The 21763-nt window shown below is 32.0% G+C and overlaps 2 protein-coding genes, 1 long non-coding RNA gene and 2 pseudogenes across 3 annotated transcripts; 2 read left to right on the top strand and 3 right to left on the bottom strand.

The window, feature by feature from the left end:
* The first annotated feature begins 4667 nt into the window (after positions 1-4667).
* LOC140919691 (uncharacterized) lies at positions 4668-5528 on the top strand. The gene has a single exon (XM_073366300.1). The coding sequence runs from the start codon at positions 4668-4670 to the stop codon at positions 5526-5528; it is 861 nt and encodes a 286-aa protein (XP_073222401.1).
* A 159-nt stretch (positions 5529-5687) lies between these two features.
* On the top strand, positions 5688-6475 carry LOC140919690 (uncharacterized). The gene is made up of 2 exons (XM_073366299.1): positions 5688-5903; positions 5972-6475. Exons 1-2 carry the CDS (start codon positions 5688-5690, stop codon positions 6473-6475), a joined length of 720 nt encoding a protein of 239 aa, XP_073222400.1.
* Positions 6476-13912: 7437 nt separating this feature from the next.
* LOC113784003 (small nucleolar RNA snoR114) lies at positions 13913-13990 on the bottom strand (annotated as a pseudogene).
* A 1187-nt stretch (positions 13991-15177) lies between these two features.
* Positions 15178-15255, bottom strand: LOC113784002 (small nucleolar RNA snoR114; annotated as a pseudogene).
* A 5235-nt stretch (positions 15256-20490) lies between these two features.
* LOC105852804 (uncharacterized) lies at positions 20491-21002 on the bottom strand. The gene is made up of 3 exons (XR_001144716.3): positions 20884-21002; positions 20720-20792; positions 20491-20603 (listed from the first exon to the last, which is right to left on the bottom strand). It is a non-coding gene; the product is annotated as an uncharacterized lncRNA (long non-coding RNA).
* Positions 21003-21763: the final 761 nt, after the last annotated feature.

The raw sequence follows: 21763 nt of genomic DNA, 5'->3' as shown, positions 1-21763 counted from the left end.
CGTTCATGTAATCTAATATTTATAAAACTAGCACATCATAGAAATCACCTATATAAAGAAATTAGTTAGAAAATTTATCATCGTATATTCTAACATAATTTTAATATTAAGTTAATTATTTAAAATCGTACTTAACCAATAAAATAGTTTATTATAAAATTTAGGGTGTTACAAACCCACCATCACAAGCGAATTCATCATTGCTTTGTAATTCTATAATAGTTAAGAATTGAACTCGGGTCTCTACATTAATATGCAGTTACGAACCACAAAACCACTAGTGTTTGTTTTATTTGATTTCTCTAGTTTTATTTATTTAAAATGCCAATGAATACTGAACGATTACGTTAATTGATATTTTGGTGTTTTGCAAAATTTGTTTCCTGCAAGTATCTCTATAAATTTTTACTTTTTAAGGATATGATGTTTACGACCGTGCAAGATGTTGTCATGAGAATTTAAGAGAAGAAATTAAGATAGAGTATCTTTTTTTGGAACTCTTTGATGCACGGACGAAACGAACATTTATATATCAGAGTTCAACCATAAAGTATGTAATGTGTGGCCAATGGGTTTTCTAATTAGGATTAAAAATTAGGTTTATCTTGAACAATTCATTCTCAACAATATATTTCACTGGCCACTCATAGATTGTGACGTGTATATTTAAAACAACTTAAAATGCATTAAAAAAAATTACAATTAGTACCAAAGAAATATTGAATTTCCTTTTGTTTACTCTTTTGATTTTTCATTTCCTTTTCATCGAAAAGGGTGTTGTCAATAATAGTCATATCGCATTGTAAGTGGTTAATGTCTAGTCGATAGAAAAAATCATAATCTATATTGAATTTCTTGTTTGTGATGGTCTCTTAATTTCCTTTAATAAATAATCTAAAAGGAGCTCAAATACGCTTGTTTACATACCATTGTCCGGGTAGTGATGGACCCACCAACACAATTGAATTCATCATTGCTTTGTAATTGCACACTAGTTAGGAATCAAACTCTGGTATCTACATTAATATGCATTTTTGTACTACTAAACCACTAGTGTTTGTTTTATTTGATTTCTCTAAATTTATTTATTTAAAATACCAATGAATATTAAACGATTACATTTATTGATATTTTGGTGTTTTGCAAGATTTGTTTCCTGTAAGTATCTCAATAAATTTTTACTTTTTTAAGGATATGATGTTTACCACCTACATTGAATTAATTAAAATACCTAATGTTTATACATAGTATATGGTGTCTCGGAGGATGTGTCTGAATAAGTGTGATACGTTTTTAACTTATTTACTATCCCCTTGATCTATTTTTGTTACAACTAGTTTACAAGAATTATCCTTTAAGGAGGAATTTGGTCTTAAAATTACTAATTGATTATTTCAGAAAACTCTTTTTTGACAACACGTAAGTGGAAGATGTTGTCACGAGAATTTAAATGAAGAAATTAAGATAAAGTTTCTTTTTTTTTTTTTGAAGTCTTTGAGGCACGATGGAAACAAACATTTATATATCGGAGTTCGATCATAAAGTATGCAATGTTTGGCCGATGGTTTTTCTAGTTTGGATTAAAACTTAGGTTTATCTCGAACAATTCGTCCTCAACAATATTTCACTGGCCACATATAGATTGTGACGTGTATATTTAAAACAACTCAAAAAGCATTAAAAAAATTACGAATAGTCCAAAAAAATGTTGATTTTCCTTTTCTTTACTCTTATGATTTTTCATTTGGTTTTCATCAAAAATGGTGTTGTCGGTAATAATCATATCACATTGTAAGTGGTTAATGTCTAGTCGATAGAAAAAATCATAATATTGAATTTCTTGTTTGTATAACACCCCAAATTTTTAATAAATATATAATAATAATAATATTATAATAAATTATATTATATGTGTATTTGTGGTATTGTCATAATTTCCTACGTGTTTTTTTTCTTTTACCCTAATAATTTATTTGAATTATTAATATTAAATATAATTATTTAAATTTATTTTGGATAAATAAAAAAATAAAAAAATAAGAAATAAACTTTTGTATTAGTACACTAATCTTTTAACATTAGCGTTAAAAGGGCGAACAAATAATAATAATAATAATAATATAGTGCGCTTCTGATTGTGCTAATAGAATATTAGAAGAAAACATAAGGTAGCCCTACCAGCCGCTTCCTATTTGCAATCAGGTACGTGGGTAAACTTCATCTATTTGATTTCAACAAATACATATGAAATTTGAGAGATAATAAGGATGAGCCATACGTTTGAATTTTTAGGGATAAGTAGGATGAGTCATACATATGAATTTTGAGGGATAAATAGGATGAGTCATACTGTGGAAATTGGAACACAAGAACAACAATCAATGACCTATAATTCAACTTGATTATCATGATTAGTTTTATAGGCTATTTTTTTTGAATTCTGGTGGAAAAATATAATTATTTTAGGAGTGAATTTGATATATATATATATATATATATATCTTTTGATATGTACCATGTTCTCAAAAGCAATACGGCCTAGTATCAAAATAATACTTAAACATGGAAGAAATATCAAGCTTCCTGATCATGTCAAGTTTAAATAAATCTGATCATATCAAGTTTAAATAAAACAAAACCTGAATCAGATTATAGTATTGGACTTCTGTCATGCTTAAATATGTGTAACAATATTTAAGTTTAAGTATGGACTTCCTTTCCAGATTATAGAAAAACCTGAAAAGAGGCACCGAAAGTTTAAGTATGTATAACAATATTTAGTTCTTATATCATACTTAGTTAAATAAAATTTGATTATAATAATACGTGTGTTTAACGGCATTAAATATATTTTTGAATTTTATTACAATAGCAGATAAATTATCAATGTATTATCAATAAATTAATTAATTACCTATTGAAGCAAGTAACTAATTTGTAATTGGTTGTTGCGTTGATTTATTCTCGCTCGTGGACTGTTAGAGACGGTGGTTGGCAAAGACGCGACACGTTAAATCAGCGGATCGGTTTCGTTGGGAAAAATCTTCAGCCAAGGTAAGGGGTGAGGTGAGGTTCAATTTTATGAGTATAAAATAACGTGAGATGAACGAGAATGCTGAAATTCTCAGATGTTCATTCGGGGTTTACTACGTACAGTTGAGCCCTATTGAGTAATAATAATTAATTAATAAAATTTGAATGGTAATAGTGAGGACTAAAATATAATTTAGCAACCTATAAATTGACGTGAATTTATTTATATCAAGATTGCACGCCGTCTGATTTTATGAATATTATGTTGATTGTTACTATGTGAATGATATGTTCTGAAGTGTTCTTACTACTTGAATGAAATTGTGATATTACATGAATGTACCACCTGTTTAATCTTTTATTTTGTGATTGATAAGACTGGATGATGCATTGTGAGTAGTGCAAACTAAAATATTGGATTTTATTGTAATTGACTGATATACATATATAATGATGAATGTTGTGAAGTCAAACTGAAATTTACTGAGTTCTGATTTTGGAGTTAGAACCATTTTGTCATCATATAGGGAGGGTTTGACAAACCTAGTGATTCAGGGAAGTACAACTGAATGAGCCTGATCGTGGAGGGCTACAGTCGAACTGTAAGGTAAGATTGATAGACCTTGGGGGTACCTCTAGTGGGGAATTCCTAAGTGGATTAGTGGGTTATTCCCTAAGGCCAGGAGCTACCGTGCAACACAAGAGTTACCCCGACCGTCGCATATATGTGTTTCGGGTTGAGTTGAGGGGATCTATGAGGACTTGGCCATTCATGAATTGTTCGTCCACTCTTGTAGTGGCATAGTATCAGGCCTCCTAACCAAGTACTTTAGAGTAGAACGGTACCAAATGATGAAGTATAGAATATAGGACATGCATAGCATTTCGTCCTTGTGATTGTCTTATTGTGAATGAATTTGATAAACTGTTGATATTATACACTTGACTGCTTTTGAGGATGTGCTAATTTGATTGCTTGCGTATTCTCCTCGTGCATTTTATACTGTTACATAATTTCGATACTCACCCCTCGTTGTTTGTGTTTGGCATTTGCAATGGACGCAGACGAGCTGCAAGCTATAGGTGAAGACTAATACTCTTGAAGACTTTTACTATCTATCTTTTGTTAGCGTTATTTCGTACGTATTTTATTTTTGGGGATTCCTGCTCTGATAGTGACTTTGGGTTGGGACCATATTTACGTCTATCATTAAACTTATGCATGTGTACTTCAAAAGGATTTTGTTGCCTGATATTATGATTTCAATGTCATTAAGTTTATGGAAAATTGGATTTATGTGACATGTTTATGATTACTTGATACTCTTTACCAAAAAAAATATATTCGAGAGTTTGTATATTATTTGTTTCAAGAATTTCACTGTTTTAAAAACAAATAAGAAAATGAAAAAAAATATTCTTGGGGTTTAGGGTGTCACATTGGTGGTATCAGAGCAGGTCTGTTCAATTAGACAGTAAATGTGTTATGTGTTCGCTATGTTTCCTTGTGTACTCTGCTATGTGTTTTGTGGTTATGGTCATTATTGTGTTAGTGTTGTAGAACTAAGTTAGTTTCTCACTTCCCCTAGTGTCTCACTTTATTCGATTGGCTTATCTGATTGATGTAGGTAGTGATGGCTAGTGTAAGGAATGATGCTGCGATTGCTGAGGCTCTAGAGTCCATGGCAGGAGTTAGAGTGCAGGCTCTCCAAGCTTTGGTTGAATTTCAAGCTACTGCACAAGCCTTTGCACAAGCTACTACTCAAGCTGCACAGATTGCTACTCAAGTTGTTGCTCAAGCTACTAGCTACAATGGTGGCCAAGGAAATGTGCAAATAAATGAATTCATGGTGATGGATCGATTCCACAAGGCTAACCCTCCATCGTTTGAAGGTCACTATAATCCTGATGGAGCTCAAAAGTGGTTGCAAGAAGTTGAGAAAATTTTCAGAGGAGTGGCATGTCCCGAAGGTCAGAAATTGAATATTGGTACCTTTATGTTGACGGAGGAAGCTGAACATTGGTGGGATAATGCGCCCCAACGTTTAGATAATGCAGGGACTGCAATTACTTGGGCTATATTCAAGAACATGTTTCTAATTAAGTATTTCCCTGAAGATATCTGTAATATAAAGGAGATGGAATTTGTTAAATTGGAACAGGGGAATATGTCAGTAGCGGAGTATGCTGCTAAGTTCGAGGAATTATCCAGGTACTATCCACTCTATGTTGGAGAGGTAGGAGAAAAGTCTAAATGCATCAAGTTTGAAATAGGACTCAGACCAGAGATCAAGAAACAGGTTGGAATGCAAGAGATCCGTGACTTTCCTACCCTAGTGAATAAGAGTAGGATTTATGATGAGGATAGTCGTTCGGAAAAGGCGCATTACCGAAACACTGGAACCATGAAGGACAAGAGGCCTATGCATCATAATAGAGGAAAACCTTACTCTTTTCCTCCTAGTAAATCTGGAAGTCGTCTGAATTATCAATAATACAGTTTTTCAGTTGGAAAAGGAGCTAGTAGTGGTAACAGAAAAGGAAATGGAAGCAATTATAGTTATGGGGGTGGTAGATAAACCACAATGGACGGGGAGTTAGTAACGGAAATAGTAACAACATGAGTCAACTCTCGAGCAACAACAATGATAATAATGGTGATCCAGCTACTCATATCCGATGTCATAGGTGTGGTAAGCAGGGTCACATGGCATATGAATGTAGAGATGTTGGAATTACTTGTTTTAATTGTCAACAACAAGGCCACATTATCACCATATGCCCCTATCCAAGGAAATCTCCATAACCTGAAAACCAGAGTTCCCAAGCCAGCTGACCTAATTCCAATGGAAGAGTCTTTGCCCTCAGTGGTGCCACTCATTCCTTTGTGTCTCTTGATTGTGTTAGACATTTAGGACTACCTGTATCTCGTTTGTAGTATGATTTGATTGTGAATACCCCAACTAGGGATTCTGTTGATACCTCTTGTGTTTGTCTTGACATTTCTATCCATGTATGTGGAAGGGACTTCCGAGTTGACTTAGTGTGTTTATCTTTGCGTCTGGTTGATGTGATTCTTGGTATGGATTGGCTATCTGCCAACCGTGTCCGCGTAGATTTTTTTAGTAAAACCATTGAATTTATGGAGTCAGAAGAGAGGGATAAGCCTAGCGATATATCCGCCAACAAAGTAAAGGCACTCTTGAAAAAAGATGCCCAGTTATACATGATCCTAGACTCATTGGAATTTGAAGAAAAAGTTGTAATACGAGATGTTCCTATTGTGTGTGAATTCCCTGAAGTATTTCCTGAAGATGTCACTAGTTTACCACCAGAGCGTGAGATTGAGTTTAGCATTGACCTCGTACCAGGTACTGGACCCATATCCATGGCACCGTATAAGATGTCTCCCTTAGAATTGTCTGAGCTTAAGAAGCAATAGGAAGAGCTTTTAGATAAATAATTTATAAGGCCTAGTGTGTCACCGTGGGGTGCACATGTGTTGTTGGTTAAGAAGAAGGATGGCACTATGAGGTTGTGTGTGGATTACCGCCAACTTAATTAAGTTACAATCAAGAATAAGTATCTACTACCCAAGATAGATGACCTTATGGACCAATTGAAAGGATCTTGTGTGTTTAGTAAGATCGACTTGAGATCAGGTTATCATCATATCCGAGTGAAGTCTTATGATATCCCTAGAACCGCCTTTAGGACCCGTTATGGGCATTACGAGTATTTGGTTATGCCTTTTGGTGTGACTAATGCACTAGCAGTGTTTATGGATTACATGAACCAGATCTTTCATCCTTACCTAGACTCTTTTGTGGTTGGGTTTATAGATGATATCTTAGTGTACTCTAAAACTAAGGAAGATCATGGTGAACATTTAAGGATAGTCTTGAAAACCCTTAAGGAGAAACAATTATTTGCCAAGTTGTCTAAGTGTGAATTTTGATTAGAGGAAGTAAGTTTCTTAGGACATATAATTTCAAAAGGTGTAATTGTTGTTGATCCTGCTAAAGTTGAGAATGTCTTAGAATGGAAAACGCCTAAATCAGTGACCGAGATTAGGAGTTTCCTAGGATTGGCATGTTATTATCGTAGGTTCCTAGAAGGATTCTCCAAGTTGGCCTTACCTTTAACTAAGTTGACCCGAAAAGGGGAATTGTTCGTGTGGGATAACCATTGTCAGAATAGTTTCCAAGAACTTAAGAAACGATTGACCTCTGCACCGATCTTCGTATTACCCGACCTGAGTGAACCCTTTGTAGTATATTGTGATGCGTGTGGTTCAGGATTAGGTGGAGTACTTATGCAGGATGGGAAGGTGGTAGCATATGCTTCTAGGAAACTGAAGATTCATGAGAGGAACTACCCTACCCATGACCTAGAACTAGCAGCAGTTGTCTTTGTACTTAAGATGTGGAGACATTATTTATATGGATTTAGATTTGAGGTTTTTAGCGACCATAAGAGCCTTAAGTATCTTTTTGACCAGAAGGAGTTGAACATGAGACAACGTAGGTGGATGGAATTTCTTAAAGATTTTGATTTTGAGTTAAACTATCATCCTGGAAAGGCCAATGTAGTGGTTGATGCCTTGAGTAGGAAGACTTTGAGTGTATCCGCTTTAATGGTTAAGCATAGTGAGTTGTTGGAGCAATTTAGAGACCTTAGTTTAGTTTGTTAAGTGACACCAGAAAGCATTAAATTGTGAATGTTGAAGGTAACTAGTGGACTATTAGAAGACATTGAAAAGAATCAGAAATTGGATTTATACCTTTTGGATAAGTTACAGTCGATTGACCAAGGGAGAGGACCTAATTTTAAAATAGGTGTGGGTGGAATTTTGAGATTTAAGGATAGAATTTGCGTACCCGATGTAGATGAGTTAAGAAAGATGATCTTAGAGGAAGGACATATAAGTTGTCTAAGTATTCACCCTAGAGCCACAAAGATGTATAAGGACCTCGAGAAGATATTTTGGTGGCCTAAAATGAAAAAAGATGTTATTGAGTTTGTGTATGCTTGTTTGACCTGTCAAAAGTCTAAGGTAGAACACCAAAAACCTTCAGGTTTGATGCAACCTTTGAGTATTCCTGAATGGAAGTGGGATAGCATCTCTATGGACTTTGTTGTAGGCTTACCTCGAACTCCAAAAAGGTACAATAGTATTTGGGTTATTGTGGATAAATTAACTAAATCTGCTCACTTTATTCTGATAAACATAACTTGTTCTATAGAAAGGTTAGCTGAAATATACATAAAGGAAATTGTGAAGTTGCATGGAATCCCATCAAGTATAGTCTTAGATAGAGACCCTAAGTTTACCTCTAAGTTTTGGCAAGGTTTACAGAGCACTTTAGGTACGAACCTTAGGATGAGTTCAGCCTACCACCCACAAACAGATGGTCAGACTGAGCGAACCAATCAATCCCTAGAAGACTTGTTGAGAGCTTGTGTGTTGGAACAAAATGGAAGTTGGGATAGCTTTTTGCCACTTATAGAGTTTACCTATAACAATAGTTTCCACTCTAGCATTGGAATGGCCCCTTTTGAGGCGTTGTATGGGAGAAGGTGTAGGACCCCTCTGTGTTGGTTTGAGACAAGTGATAACCTTGTGTTAGGACTTGAGATTGTTCAACAGACTACTGATAAAGTAAAAATGATTCAAGAAAAGATGAGAACATCTCATAGTAGGCAAAAGAGTTACCATGATAAAAGAAGGAAAAACCTTGAATTTCAAGAAGGTGATCATGTATTTCTGAGAGTTACTCCAATAATTGGGGTTGTTCGGGCATTAAAAATGCGAAAGCTTACTCCTCAATTTATAGGACCACCAGATTCTTAAACGTGTCTGTAACGTGGCATATCAGATCGCGTTACCTCCTTCTCTTTCTAATCTTCATAGTGTCTTTCACGTATCTCAACTTCGCAAGTACATTTTTGATCCTTCACATGTGTTTGAGGCAGACAAGGTCCAAATAAAAGAGAATCTAACTTTTGAGACCTTACCGTTGCGGATTGAGGACCGAAAGATCAAGAAATTAAGGAGTAAGACAATTTCATTAGTTAAGGTTGTCTGGGGAGGTGCTACTGGTGAAAGTGTTACGTGGGATGTCAAAAGTCAAATGCGTGACTCTTATCCCGAACTGTTTTCTCCAGGTAAATTTCGAGGATGAAATATTTTTTACAGGGGGAGAAATATAACACCCCAAATTTTTAATAAATATATAATAATAATATTATAATAAATTATATTATATGTGTATTTGTTGTAGTGTGATAATTTCCTATGTGTTTTTTTCTTTTACCCTAATAATTTATTTGAATTATTAATATTAAATATAATTATTTAAATGGATTTTGGATAAATAAAAAAATAAAAAAATAAGAAATAAACTTGTGTATGAGTACACTAATCTTTTAACATCAGCGTTAAAAGGGTGAACAAATAATAATAATAATAATAATATATCAATAATGTTAAACCTAGTTGTCCCTATATATATATATATATATATCCGCCTCCAAATGGTGAATAGTGCGCTTCTGATCGTGCTAATAGAATATTAGAAGAAAACATAAGGTAGCCCTACCAACTGTAACACCCATTTTATAACAAACTATTTTATTAATTAAATAGAATTTTAGATAATTAATTTGGTGCTAAAATTATTTTAGAGTATATGTTGATTATCTTTAAGATTATTTTTCTTTATATGTGTATTTTCTATGATGTATTTATCTGTACATATTTGAGTAAGTAAGTGATATAAATAATAAATATTATATTTTATTATTTTATATATTTTTTTTTCTATAAATAATAGTATCTTAGTGTACATATTTTAAGGTATAAGATTTTAGGTGATTCTACGTGCATACGTGCGTTCGTAGTTAATGCGATATTTTCTTGTATGTTTGACTAATATCAAATATGCACATAATTATATTTAATTTTTTTTATAATTATATTCTATTTTAATTATTTATTTTACAAATAATTATTTTGATGTATTAGTAACATTGCTATTGAGTTTTTTTATTTTCATTTAGTTATAATGGTATGGCGATGTATTTTTATGTTATTATTTTGAAAAATGTTATAGTAATACTTATAGTTATTATTTTGAATGAGAGTTTTGGTTAAAATTAGATTCATCTATGTTAAAGAAAAACAAAATATTATGTTAAAATAAGTGTTTTGGAGAAAAAGTTTTCAGTGTGGATCAATAAAATAAATTATTTATTAAGGACTTTTAGAAATACTATAAATTGAATTTTTGGACCAGACGACTCTTTACACCTCTATTTTCTACATCTGCACATTAAATTGGACAGATTGGGCTTTTCTTTTCTATACCTGCGAGTTGTTCATCTCACCCCCATTTCTGCCTCAGGCTAGACTCCTCTGTGTTGGGCCTTACAGACTGTTTTACTCATGCACCTGTACATCTGCCATCTACACCCCTCAATCTGCAATTAAAAATAAAAACTGCAGACTACAGCCGCACCATGGCATCAACACCATCTTCCTCTTAAATCCGTCCCAACAATTCCTTGCCATTTTGAAATGATCCCAACCTCTATCCCACACAAAATCGGCCACTTAATCCGTTTTTGACATCAATTTTACTAATCGTGACTCCGTTTAATCAGAAACATCTGTGTTTCTTTCCATGGGCGAGTTGTTTTTGACCGATCCCGATCACCACGTTTGTCGTCTCAAAAAAACCGACATCATTTATGGATTCCCCTCATCGAAACCTTCAAGAAGCACTACTCATTTGTATTTTTCGGTGAAGTTGACGTCGGACCCTTCTGGGCGCTTCGACGAGTCGGTGAGACATTTTCTACAGTTTTTTTCATCGTTTTGACTCCAATTTTGTTCCTAAAATTATTATTAATTATTTAACATTTATTTTTATGCTCCACATAATTTATCAGTCATGTCTCAACGATTTTGTCAACTCGTCGATTATTCGGACTTGCTCGCTGGACGTTTTCGATCTGCAGGTTAAAATTCTCATTGATTTCTGGGTTTGATAAAGCATCGAAATAAGGTAAGGGGTGAGAGAGCGTTTGAATTCATGAGTATAATATATTGTGAGATGAACGGAAATACCGTATTTCCCAACGATTCACCTGGGGCTCGCTACGTACGACAATAGCCCTTTGAGTGATAAATTAATTAATATGCAAAATGGAAATTGTGAGATTAAAATTTGTAATAGAAATATTTATAAGGTGTTGATTGATTTAATTCCGTTAAATGTGTGATATTTGATATTATTGAGATATTTAACATTATTGTGATATTTGATATAATTGTGATATTTGATATCATTGTGATATTTGATATCATTGTGATATTTGATTTCAAATGAATTTGGGGCACATGTTTGATTAAATGAGTTTATGTCAATGTGATTTATGATATAAATTTGTGATAAGTTTATGTGATAAGTTCATGTGATAATAATGATGATGTTTGATTTATGATAGTGATTCTATAAAATTGTGATGAGTTTATGTGATGATATATGATTAATGATAGTGATATTGTGAATTTGTGATGAGAATATTGAAGTAACCCCATAGTTGGTGAAATAATTTTTATTCCAATTTGTGTTTGAGATGGCGGTCTTAATGGAGTATCATAGGCCAACGAGGGGAGAAAATAAATATTGAGAATTTGTGAAGTGAAGATTATTTTGTCATCATATAGGTAGGGTATGACAAGCGTAGTGATTCTGGGGAAGTAAAACTGAATGAGCCTGATCCTGGCGGTCTACTATTGAGCCTTAAGGCAAGATTGTTAGACCTTGGAGGTATTCGGGTGGGGAATTCCTAGGTGACTTGGAGGTAGCACTCCAAATGTCGGGAGCTACCATGCAACACACGTTTACCTCCTCTGTCACGTTTATGTGTCTCGGGTTGAGTTGAGGGGATCTATGAGGACAGGGCCAATTTGAATTGCCCGTCCACTGAGATGGTGGCATAGTATCAAGCCTCCTAACCAAGTACTTCAGAGTTAGAATGGTACCACATTGTGAAGTAGAGTCTAAGTTCATGCATAGCATTGCTTTTTCTTGTGATTGTTTTGTTGTGATTAATATGTATTATGTGTGATAATAATTTATGCGATGATTTGATGTTACAATGAAGTGCATTGATTTTCTTTGATTTTGACTATATAGTGTGATGTTTTTCCTTGAAGAATGTTTGTGTAATGATACGATTTATTGATGATTAATTGCGTGTTCCTCTTATTTATATTATACTATCAACATGATTTCAAAACTCACCTGTTTCGTTGTTTGTGTTTGACTGGTTTGGCCCTGCTTTTGTGAAATCGCAGTTGTTACAGGTTAATGAGTCTCGAAGTTCAAGTTTGGGAGAAACCCCGCTCTGATAGGTGATACCGGGAATTAAGAGTTGTAATGTGTATTTTACTTATGTTATTACAAATGACTTTTTATATGAAAACTTAGTATGAGTAAGTCTTGGGAATTAAATCAAGAAATTATAGTTAAATCAAGTTCATTGATGTTGTACTATTATAATTGAAAAAAAAAAACAAAGTTGAATTGTTACAGGTGTATTTAGAGAAACGTGATATCCTAAATTAGATATTAAAGTTTTTATTCTCTTTAACAGGTTTTCTTTATTCGCTGCATGTTTTCTTCAAATAATTTAGTATATGTTATTATAAATGTTATTTTGGGGTTTAGGGTGTCACACCAGCCGCTTCCTATTTGCAATCAAGTACGTAGGTAAACTTCATCTATTTGATTTCAACAAATACATATGATATTTGAGAGATAATTAGGATGAGCCATATGTCTGAATTTTTAGGGATAAGTAGGATGAGTCATACATATGAATTTTGAGGGATAATTAGGATGAGTCATACTATGGAAATTGGCACACAAGAACAACAATCAATGGCCTATAATTCAACTTGATTATCATGAGTAGTATTATAGGCTATTTTTTTTTTTGAATTCTTGAGGAAAAATATAATTATTTTAGGATTGTGAATTTGATAATTATTTTAAGATAGTGAATTTGATGATTATTTTAGGAGTGAATTTGATAATAAATAAAACAAAACCTGAATCAGATTATAGTAATAAAATTGGACTTTTGTCATGCTTAAATATGTGTAACAATATTTAAGTTTAAGTATGGATTTCCTTTCCAGATTATAGAAAAACTTGAAAAGAAGCACCGAAAGTTTAAGTATGTATAACAATATTTAGTTCTTATATCATACTCAGTTAAATAAAATTTGATTATAGTAATATGTGTGTTTAACGGTATTAATATATTTTTGAATTTTATTACAATAGCAGATAAATTGTCAATGTATTATTAGTAAATTAATTAATTACCTTTTGGAGCAAGTAACTAATTTGTAATTGGTTATTGCGTTGATTTATTCTCGCTCGTGGACTGTTAGAGACGGTGGTTGGCGAAGACGCGACACATTAAATCAGCGGATCGGTTTTGTTGGGAAAAATCTTCAGCCAAGGTAAGGGGTGAGATGAGGTTCAATTTTATGAGTATAAAATAACGTGAGATGAACGAGAATGCGGAAATTCTCAGATGTTCATTCGGGGCTTACTACGTACAATTGAGCCCTATTGAGTAATAATAATTAATTAATAAAATGTGAATGGTAATAGTGAGGACTAAAATATAATTTAGCAATGATTTTTCATTTGCTTTTCATCGAAAAGGGTGTTGTCGGTAATAGTCATATCGCATTGTAAGTGGTTAATGTCTATTCGATAGAAAAAATCATAATCTATATTGATTTTCTTGTTTGAGTTGGTCTCTTAATTTACTTTATTAAACAATCTAAAAGGAGCTCAAATACTCTTATTTACATCCCATAGTTCGGGTAGTGATGGACCCACCATCACAAGCGAATTCATCATTGCTTTGTAATTGTACACTAGTTAGGAATTGAACTCGGGTCTCTACATTAATATGCAGTTATGTACCACTAGACCACTAGTGTTTGTTTTATTAGATTTCCTCTAGTTTTATTTATTTAAAATGCCAATGAATATTGAGCGATTACGTTTTTTGATATTTTGGTTTTTAATATTGAAATTTACTGAGTTGTGATTTTGGAGTTAGAACTATTTTGTCATCATATAGGGAGGGTTTGACAAACCTAGTGATTCAGGAAAGTACAACTGAATGAGCCTGATCATGGAGGGCTACAGTTGAACTGTAAGGTAAGACTGATAGACCTTGGGGGTACCTCTAGTGGGGAATTCCTAAGTGGATTAGTGGGTTATTCCCTAAGGCCGGGAGCTACCGTGCAACACAAGAGTACCCTGACTGTCGCGTATATGTGTCTCGGGTTGAGTTGAGGGGATATATGAGGACTTCGCCATTTATGAATTGTCCGTCCACTCTTGTAGTGACCTAGTATCAGGCCTCATAACCAAGTACTTCAAAGTAGAATGGTACCAAATGATGAAGTATAGAATATAGGATGTGCATCGCATTTCGTCCTTGTGATTATCTTATTGTGAATGAATTTGATAAACTGTTGATATTATACACTTGATTGCTTTTGAGGATGTGCTAATTTGATTGCTTGCGTATTCTCCTCATGTATTTTATACTGTTAAATAATTTCGATACCCACCCCTCGTTGTTTGTGTTTGGCGTTTGCGATGGATGCAGACGAGCTGCGAGCTATAGGTGAAGACTAATACTCTTGATATGTAGGAAGCCGTCTTATCTTGAAGAGTTTTACTATCTATCTATTGTTAGCGTTATTTCGAACGTATTTTATTTTTGGGGATTCCCGCTCTGATAGTGGCATCGGGTTGGGACCATATTTACGTCTATCATTAAACTTATGTATGTGTACTTCAAAAGGATTTTGTTGTCTGATATTATGATTTCGATGTCATTAAGTTGATGGAAAATTGGATTTATGTGACATGTTTATGATTACTTGATACTCTTTACCAAAAAAAACAAATACATCCGAGAGTTTGTATATTATTTGTTTGAAACTGTTTTAAAAAAAAAAAAAAAAATTCTTGGGGTTTAGGGTGTCACAGTTTGAGTTGGTCTCTTAATTTCCTTTATTAAACAATCTAAAAGAAGCTCAAATACGCATATTTACATCCCATAGTTCGGGTAGTGATGGACCCACCATCACAAGCGAATTCATCATTGCTTTGTAATTGTACACTAGTTAGGAATTGAACTCGGGTCTCTACATTAATATGCAGTTATGTACCACTAGACCACTAGTGCTTGTTTTATTTGATTTCTCTAGTTTTATTTATTTAAAATGCCAATGAATATTGAGCGATTACGTTTATTGATATTTTGGTGTTTTGCAATATTTGTTTCCTGCAAGTATCTCTATAAATTTTTACTTTTTAAGGATATGATGTTTACCATCTTCATTGAATTAATTTAAATACCTAATGTGTGTAACACCCCAAATTTTATAATAAATATATTCTTCATGAAATAGGATTTTAGATAATTAATTTGGTGTTAAAATTGTTTTAGAATATGTGTATAAATTTTGTGGCTAACTTTCATTATATGAGTGATTTCTATGATATGCTAATTTTGTATATATTTGACTAAATAAGTGATATAAATAATAAATATTATATTTTATTATTTTATATATTTTTCTATAAATAATAGTATTTTAGTGTGAATATTTTAAAGAATAAGATTTTAGGCGACTCTATATGTATACGTGTGTTTGTAGTTAATGTTATTTTCTCGTATGTTTGACTGATGTTAAGTGTGCACATAATTAAATTTTATTCTTTATAAATGTATGTTATTTTAATTATTTATTTTACAAATAATTATCTTGCTATCTTAGTAATTTTAATATTGATTTTCTTTATTTTTATATAGTTGCTATCATATGAGGATTTTATACATATTTATTTTGATTTTGTAAGTAATATAAATTGTTGATGTTATATTTATTTATTTTATCATTTCGACTATTTTATAAAGATGATGTATTTTTATGTGATTATTTTGAAAAATGTTATAGTAATAATTATATTTATTATTTTGAATATGAGGGTTTTAGTTTATCGATGTTAAGGATAAATAATATTATGTTAAAATGAGTATTTTAGAGAAAAGTTTCTAAAAAAGTAAAATAAATTATTTATTTATTAAGGGTTTTTACTAATACTAGAAAATGAATTTTGGACCAGATGACTGTTTACACCCCTATTTTCTACTTCTGCATATCAATTTGGATTATTATTGATTGGACGTTTCCTTTCTACACCTACGATTTACTCATTACACCCCTATTTCTGCATCACACTTGACTACCTGTGTTGGGCCTTACGATTTTACTCTTGTACCTGTACATCGGAAATCTGCACCCCTCCTTCTACAATTAAAAAAATAAAAAGCGAAAACCTGACAGCCAAATCGCTCAAACCTTTTTCTCTCAAATTCACTCCCACCAATTCCTTGCCGTTTTGAAACGATCTCAACCTCTGTCCCACACAAAATGGACCAATGAATCGATTTTTGGCATCAATTTTAACGATCGTGGCTCAAATTAATTAGAAACAATTGCGTTTCTTTCCTTGGGCGAGCTATTTTTGGCCGACTCCGATCACCACATTGGCCGTCTCAAAAAATTGGTATCGCTTTTGGATTCCTCTCGTCAATTAATTTCTCTTTATTAAACAATCTAGAAGGAGCTCAAATACACTTATTTACATCCCATAGTTCGGGTAGTGATGGACCCACCATCACAAGCGAATTCATCATTACTTTGTAATTGTACACTAGTTACGAATTGAACTAGGGTCTCTACATTAATATGCAGTTATGTACCACTAGACCACTAGTGTTTGTTTTATTTGATTTCTCTAGTTTTAATTATTTAAAATGCCATTGAATATTGAGCGATTACGTTTATTGATATTTTGGTGTTTTGCAAGATTTGTTTCTTGCAAGTATCTCTATAAAATTTTACTTTTTAAGGATATGATGTTTGTAACACCCTAAATTTTATAACAAACTATTTTATTAGTTAAGTACGATTTTAAATAATTAATTTAATATTAAAAAAGGAGACCGATGGGTTTGACCCATGTGTGAACTGAATAAAATAAAACAAAAAAAATAGGAAGGGAGTTGGACGACGACCGTAAAACCAAAGAGAAATACAACAACCACCTATAGTTTGACACCTACGATCGATAATTGTTCTAAAAAAGTTTCTTCGTTCTCATCCAAATTTCAGTATGTTGTTTTATTTATTTAGGTAGTCAAATAAACATACTTCCTCAGATTTTTAACCATCCAAATTTCTCTCTAAAATACTCGACTTCTCCGTTTATAAAATTCCTTAGTTTGAACCGTTCTTCTTCACCGTAAGTCCGATTTTGAGTGAAACCAACGCCAAAACGATCTTGTGAAAATGGCTATTTTATCCACTGATTTGTTTTCTGATTTATGGTAAGTTTCCTTGACAGAATTTCGAAATTAAATTTTAGAGTGTCTTTTCATAATCTATATTTAACATTTACCCATAAACTGTCGAGTTAGATCGATTGAAGGACAAATAGTCAAAAAACAAAGGTTGTTTTCTTGTGGAATCATATTCGTGTGTGAAAGCGTCGAAATAAGATAAGGGGTGAGAGAGCGTTTGAATTCATGAGTATAATATATTGTGAGATGAACGGGAAAACCGTATTTCCGAACGATTCATCCGGGGATCGCTACGTACGGCAGTAGCCCTTCAAGTAATAAATTAATTAATGTGCAAAATGGAAATTGTAAGATTATAATTGGAATATAAATAATTATAAGGTGTTGATTGATTCGTTAAATGCGTGGTATTTAATTTTATTGTGATATTTGATTTAATTTCGTTAAATGTTGGACATTTGATATTATTGTGATATTTGATTTAATTTCGTTAAATATGTGGCATTTTATATTATTGTCATATTTGATTTAATTTCTTTAAATGTGTGGTGTTTGATATTATTGTGATATTGGTTGTTGAATTAATTTTATGCATATGTTTGATTAGATGAGTTTAAATGATGTTATAATAAAAATTGACGTGTTGTAATAATTTTATGTAATGATGATAATGTATGATTAATAATGGTGATGTGATAAATTTGTGATGAATATATGTGTTCCTGCATGATTGATGATAGCGATTGTATAAATTTGTGATGAGTTTATGTGATGATGATGTGTGATTAATTATAGTGATGTGTGAGTCTATAAAATTACTATTTGATTATTTCAGAAAACTCTTTTTTGACAACACATAAGTGGAAGATGTTGTCACGAGAATTTAAGTGAAGAAATTAAGATAAAGTATCTTTTTTTTGGAACTCTTTGACGCACGAGAGAAACAAACATTTATATATCGAAATTCGACCGTAAAGTATGTAATGTATGGCCAATGGTTTTTCTAGTTTGGATTAAAACTTAGGTTAATCTTGAACAATTTGTCCTGGTCTCTTAATTTCCTTTATTAAACAATCAAAAAGGAGCTCAAATACGCTTATTTAAGTCCCATAGTCCGGGTAGTGATGGACCCACCATCACAAGCGAATTCATCATTGCTTTGTAATTGCACACTAGTTAGGAATCGAACTCGGGTCTCTACATTAATATGCAGTTATGTACCACCAGACCACTAGTGTTTGTTTTATTTGATTTCTCTAAATTTATTTCTTTAAAATCCCAATGAATATTGAACGATTACGTTTATTGATATTTTGGTCTTTTGCAAGATTTTATTCTTGCAAGTATCTCTATAAATTTTTACTTTTTAAGGATATGATGTTTACCACCTACATTGAATTAATTAAAATACCTAATGTGTATACATAGTATAAGGTGTCTCGGAGGATGTGTCTGAATATGTGTGATACGTTTTTAACTTATTTACTATCCACTTGATCAATTTTTGTTGCAACTGGTTTACAAGAATTCTCCTTTATATAGGATTTTGGTCTTAAAATTACTATTTGATTATATTAGAAAACACTTTTTTGACAACACATAAGTGGAAGATGTTGTCACGAGAATTTAAGTGAAGAAATTAAGATAAAATATCGTCTTTTTTTTAACTCTTTGAGGCACGAGGGAAACAAACATTTATATATCGGTATTCGACCATAAAGTATGTAATGTCTTGCCAATGGTTTTCCTAGTTTGGATTAAAACTTAGGTTTATCTTGAACAATTCGTCCTGGACAATATTTCACTGGCCACTCGTAGATTGTGACATGTATATTTAAAACAACTTAAAAAGCATTAAAAAAATTACGAATAGTACAAAAAAAATGTTGATTTTCCTTTTCTTTACTCTTATGATTTTTCATTTTCTTTTCATCGAAAAGAGTGTTGTCGGTAATAGTCATATCACATTGTAAGTGGTTAATGTCTAGTGGATAGAAAAAAATCATAATATTGAATTTCTTGTTTGAGTAGGTCTCTTAATTTCCTTTATTAAATAATCTAAAAGGAGCTCAAATACGCTTATTTACATTCCATAGTCCGGGTTGTGACGGACCCACCATCACAAGCGAATTCATCATTGCTTTGTAATTTTACACTAGTTAGGAATTGAACTCGGGTTTCTACATTAATATGCAGTTATGTACCACTAGACCACTAGTTTTTGTTTTATTGGATTTCTCTACTTTTATTTATTTAAATTGCCACTGAATATTGAACGATTACGTTTATTGATATTTTGGTGTTTTGCAAGATTTGTTTCTTGCAAGTATTTCTATAAATTTTTACTTTTTAAGGATATGATGTTTACCACCTACATTGAATTCACTACAAGAAATTTTACGTTTAGTGACGGTGAAAATCTGTAGGTAAACGTATAAAAACTGTAGGGATATCCAAAATTACCTATACCGACGAGATTTTTTTTCGTGGTATATAATTGCCCAATACCTACGGATTTTTGCCATGGCTATAGGGTATAGTGACATAATTTTTTCCGTTGCGGTAAACATTTGATTTTACCTCCGGATATTTCATTGTTGGTATATACTTTAGCCATAATTATAAAATTTATACCTAAGGTTTTGATTCTGTTGCTATACATTTCAGTGACAACTTTTTTCTGCTGGTATAGGTTTTAAGAGTAATTAATTTATTACAAATATTAATTTTTGTTATGAACAAAAATTATATAATAATTTAAAATTTATTTTATAAAATTAACCAAACATAAATATACAATGAAATATATATATATATATATCTAAGACTCAAAAAAAAAAAATAAAAGGTGTTCATCGTATATATTAAAAATTAACATAAAAGTCTTACAACGATAAAACAATAGTTAAACAATGTTCACCATAGTGCACTGTAGTGAATTTTTACTTAGTAGTGGAAAACGTCTTACTAACATTTAAAATAGACATCTTGTGTCATACATAACAATCTCAAAAAACATTAAGAAATTGAGTCCACTAAATTGCCAATATTCCATCTTCAACAACAAATTAGCTTTTAATCTTCACCTACAATCAATAAAATAACAAATGAATAAATACACGATTCCACATAAAAATATTACTAATAAAATAGAGAAAATGTTAATGATTTTAATTAAAATTAACTAATACTATCTAATTACCATTTTCATTATTTTCGTTGTTGTTTGGACTAAGTGAATTCAAATGGTTTTGAGCACTAGTAGCATCAGGAACCTATCACAAAAAATAGAAAATATTACTTATGAAAAATACGATTATGGAACTTATGAAGTTAGTTGGATAAGATTAATAACTTATGATATACCTGTCTTGCAGCTTGTATTATATCATTAACATCTGCTCCAGAAAATCGATTTTGAATTAAAGTCATCACATTTGCTAACAAGTTTTTCATATTCTTAACTCTTTCACGCAACTCTTCATTTTCAGATGCACAAACCTTCAATTTTTTAGAATGAGGAATCTTGCCCATACATTGCACACGTTCTTTTTTATCAAGTCCTTGTACTTGATAAAATATGTCATCCTTCCAAGACATAGAACCTTGTGTTTCTTGGGTTGATTGAGAAGTTCGAGCCTCATTACTATGTTTTTTTAGTTCTTCCTAAAAAATAAAATAAAAATTATTAATGATTGAAAATACCAAATTGAAATTGACATTCAAAGCATGTAGTACTACAATAAGATCCAATTAAAAAACTTCAACACTGCATATAGGCTAACAAGTACAAAATCACCTAAAAGGTCAAGTAAAAACCCAATACAATCATCATACATTGAAAATAAAATTCAGCACTTTGTCAAACTTAATTTATACACATTTTATATATTGGTACCGTTTAATTATTATCAAAACTTACAATCAATCTTTCAGCCTTTTCATTGACAATTGTTCCATCTTTACGAGTGCGGGTATCAATGTAAATCTCTTTACGTCCAGACAACACTCCTTTGCCCTTTTTTTATCTACAACCAAACAAATAAGTTAAATGCATTTTATTTTTAATTTAAATTAAAGCCATAAAAATAGAAATAGAAATAGACCTTCTCATCAATAAACTTTGGAAGACTTTTTGAACCCATACAATGACCATCTTCAAACTTAGCACGATTTTGCCTATTAATTTTACTTATTTTCTGCAATTGATATAAAATATTAGTCTAAATAATAAACTCTTTAAGTA

Source organism: Cicer arietinum, chromosome 3 (genome assembly GCF_000331145.2).
Source record: "Cicer arietinum cultivar CDC Frontier isolate Library 1 chromosome 3, Cicar.CDCFrontier_v2.0, whole genome shotgun sequence".
In the NCBI taxonomy this organism is placed as follows: Eukaryota; Viridiplantae; Streptophyta; class Magnoliopsida; order Fabales; family Fabaceae; genus Cicer; species Cicer arietinum.
This window is presented reverse-complemented; position numbering and strand designations above follow the sequence as displayed.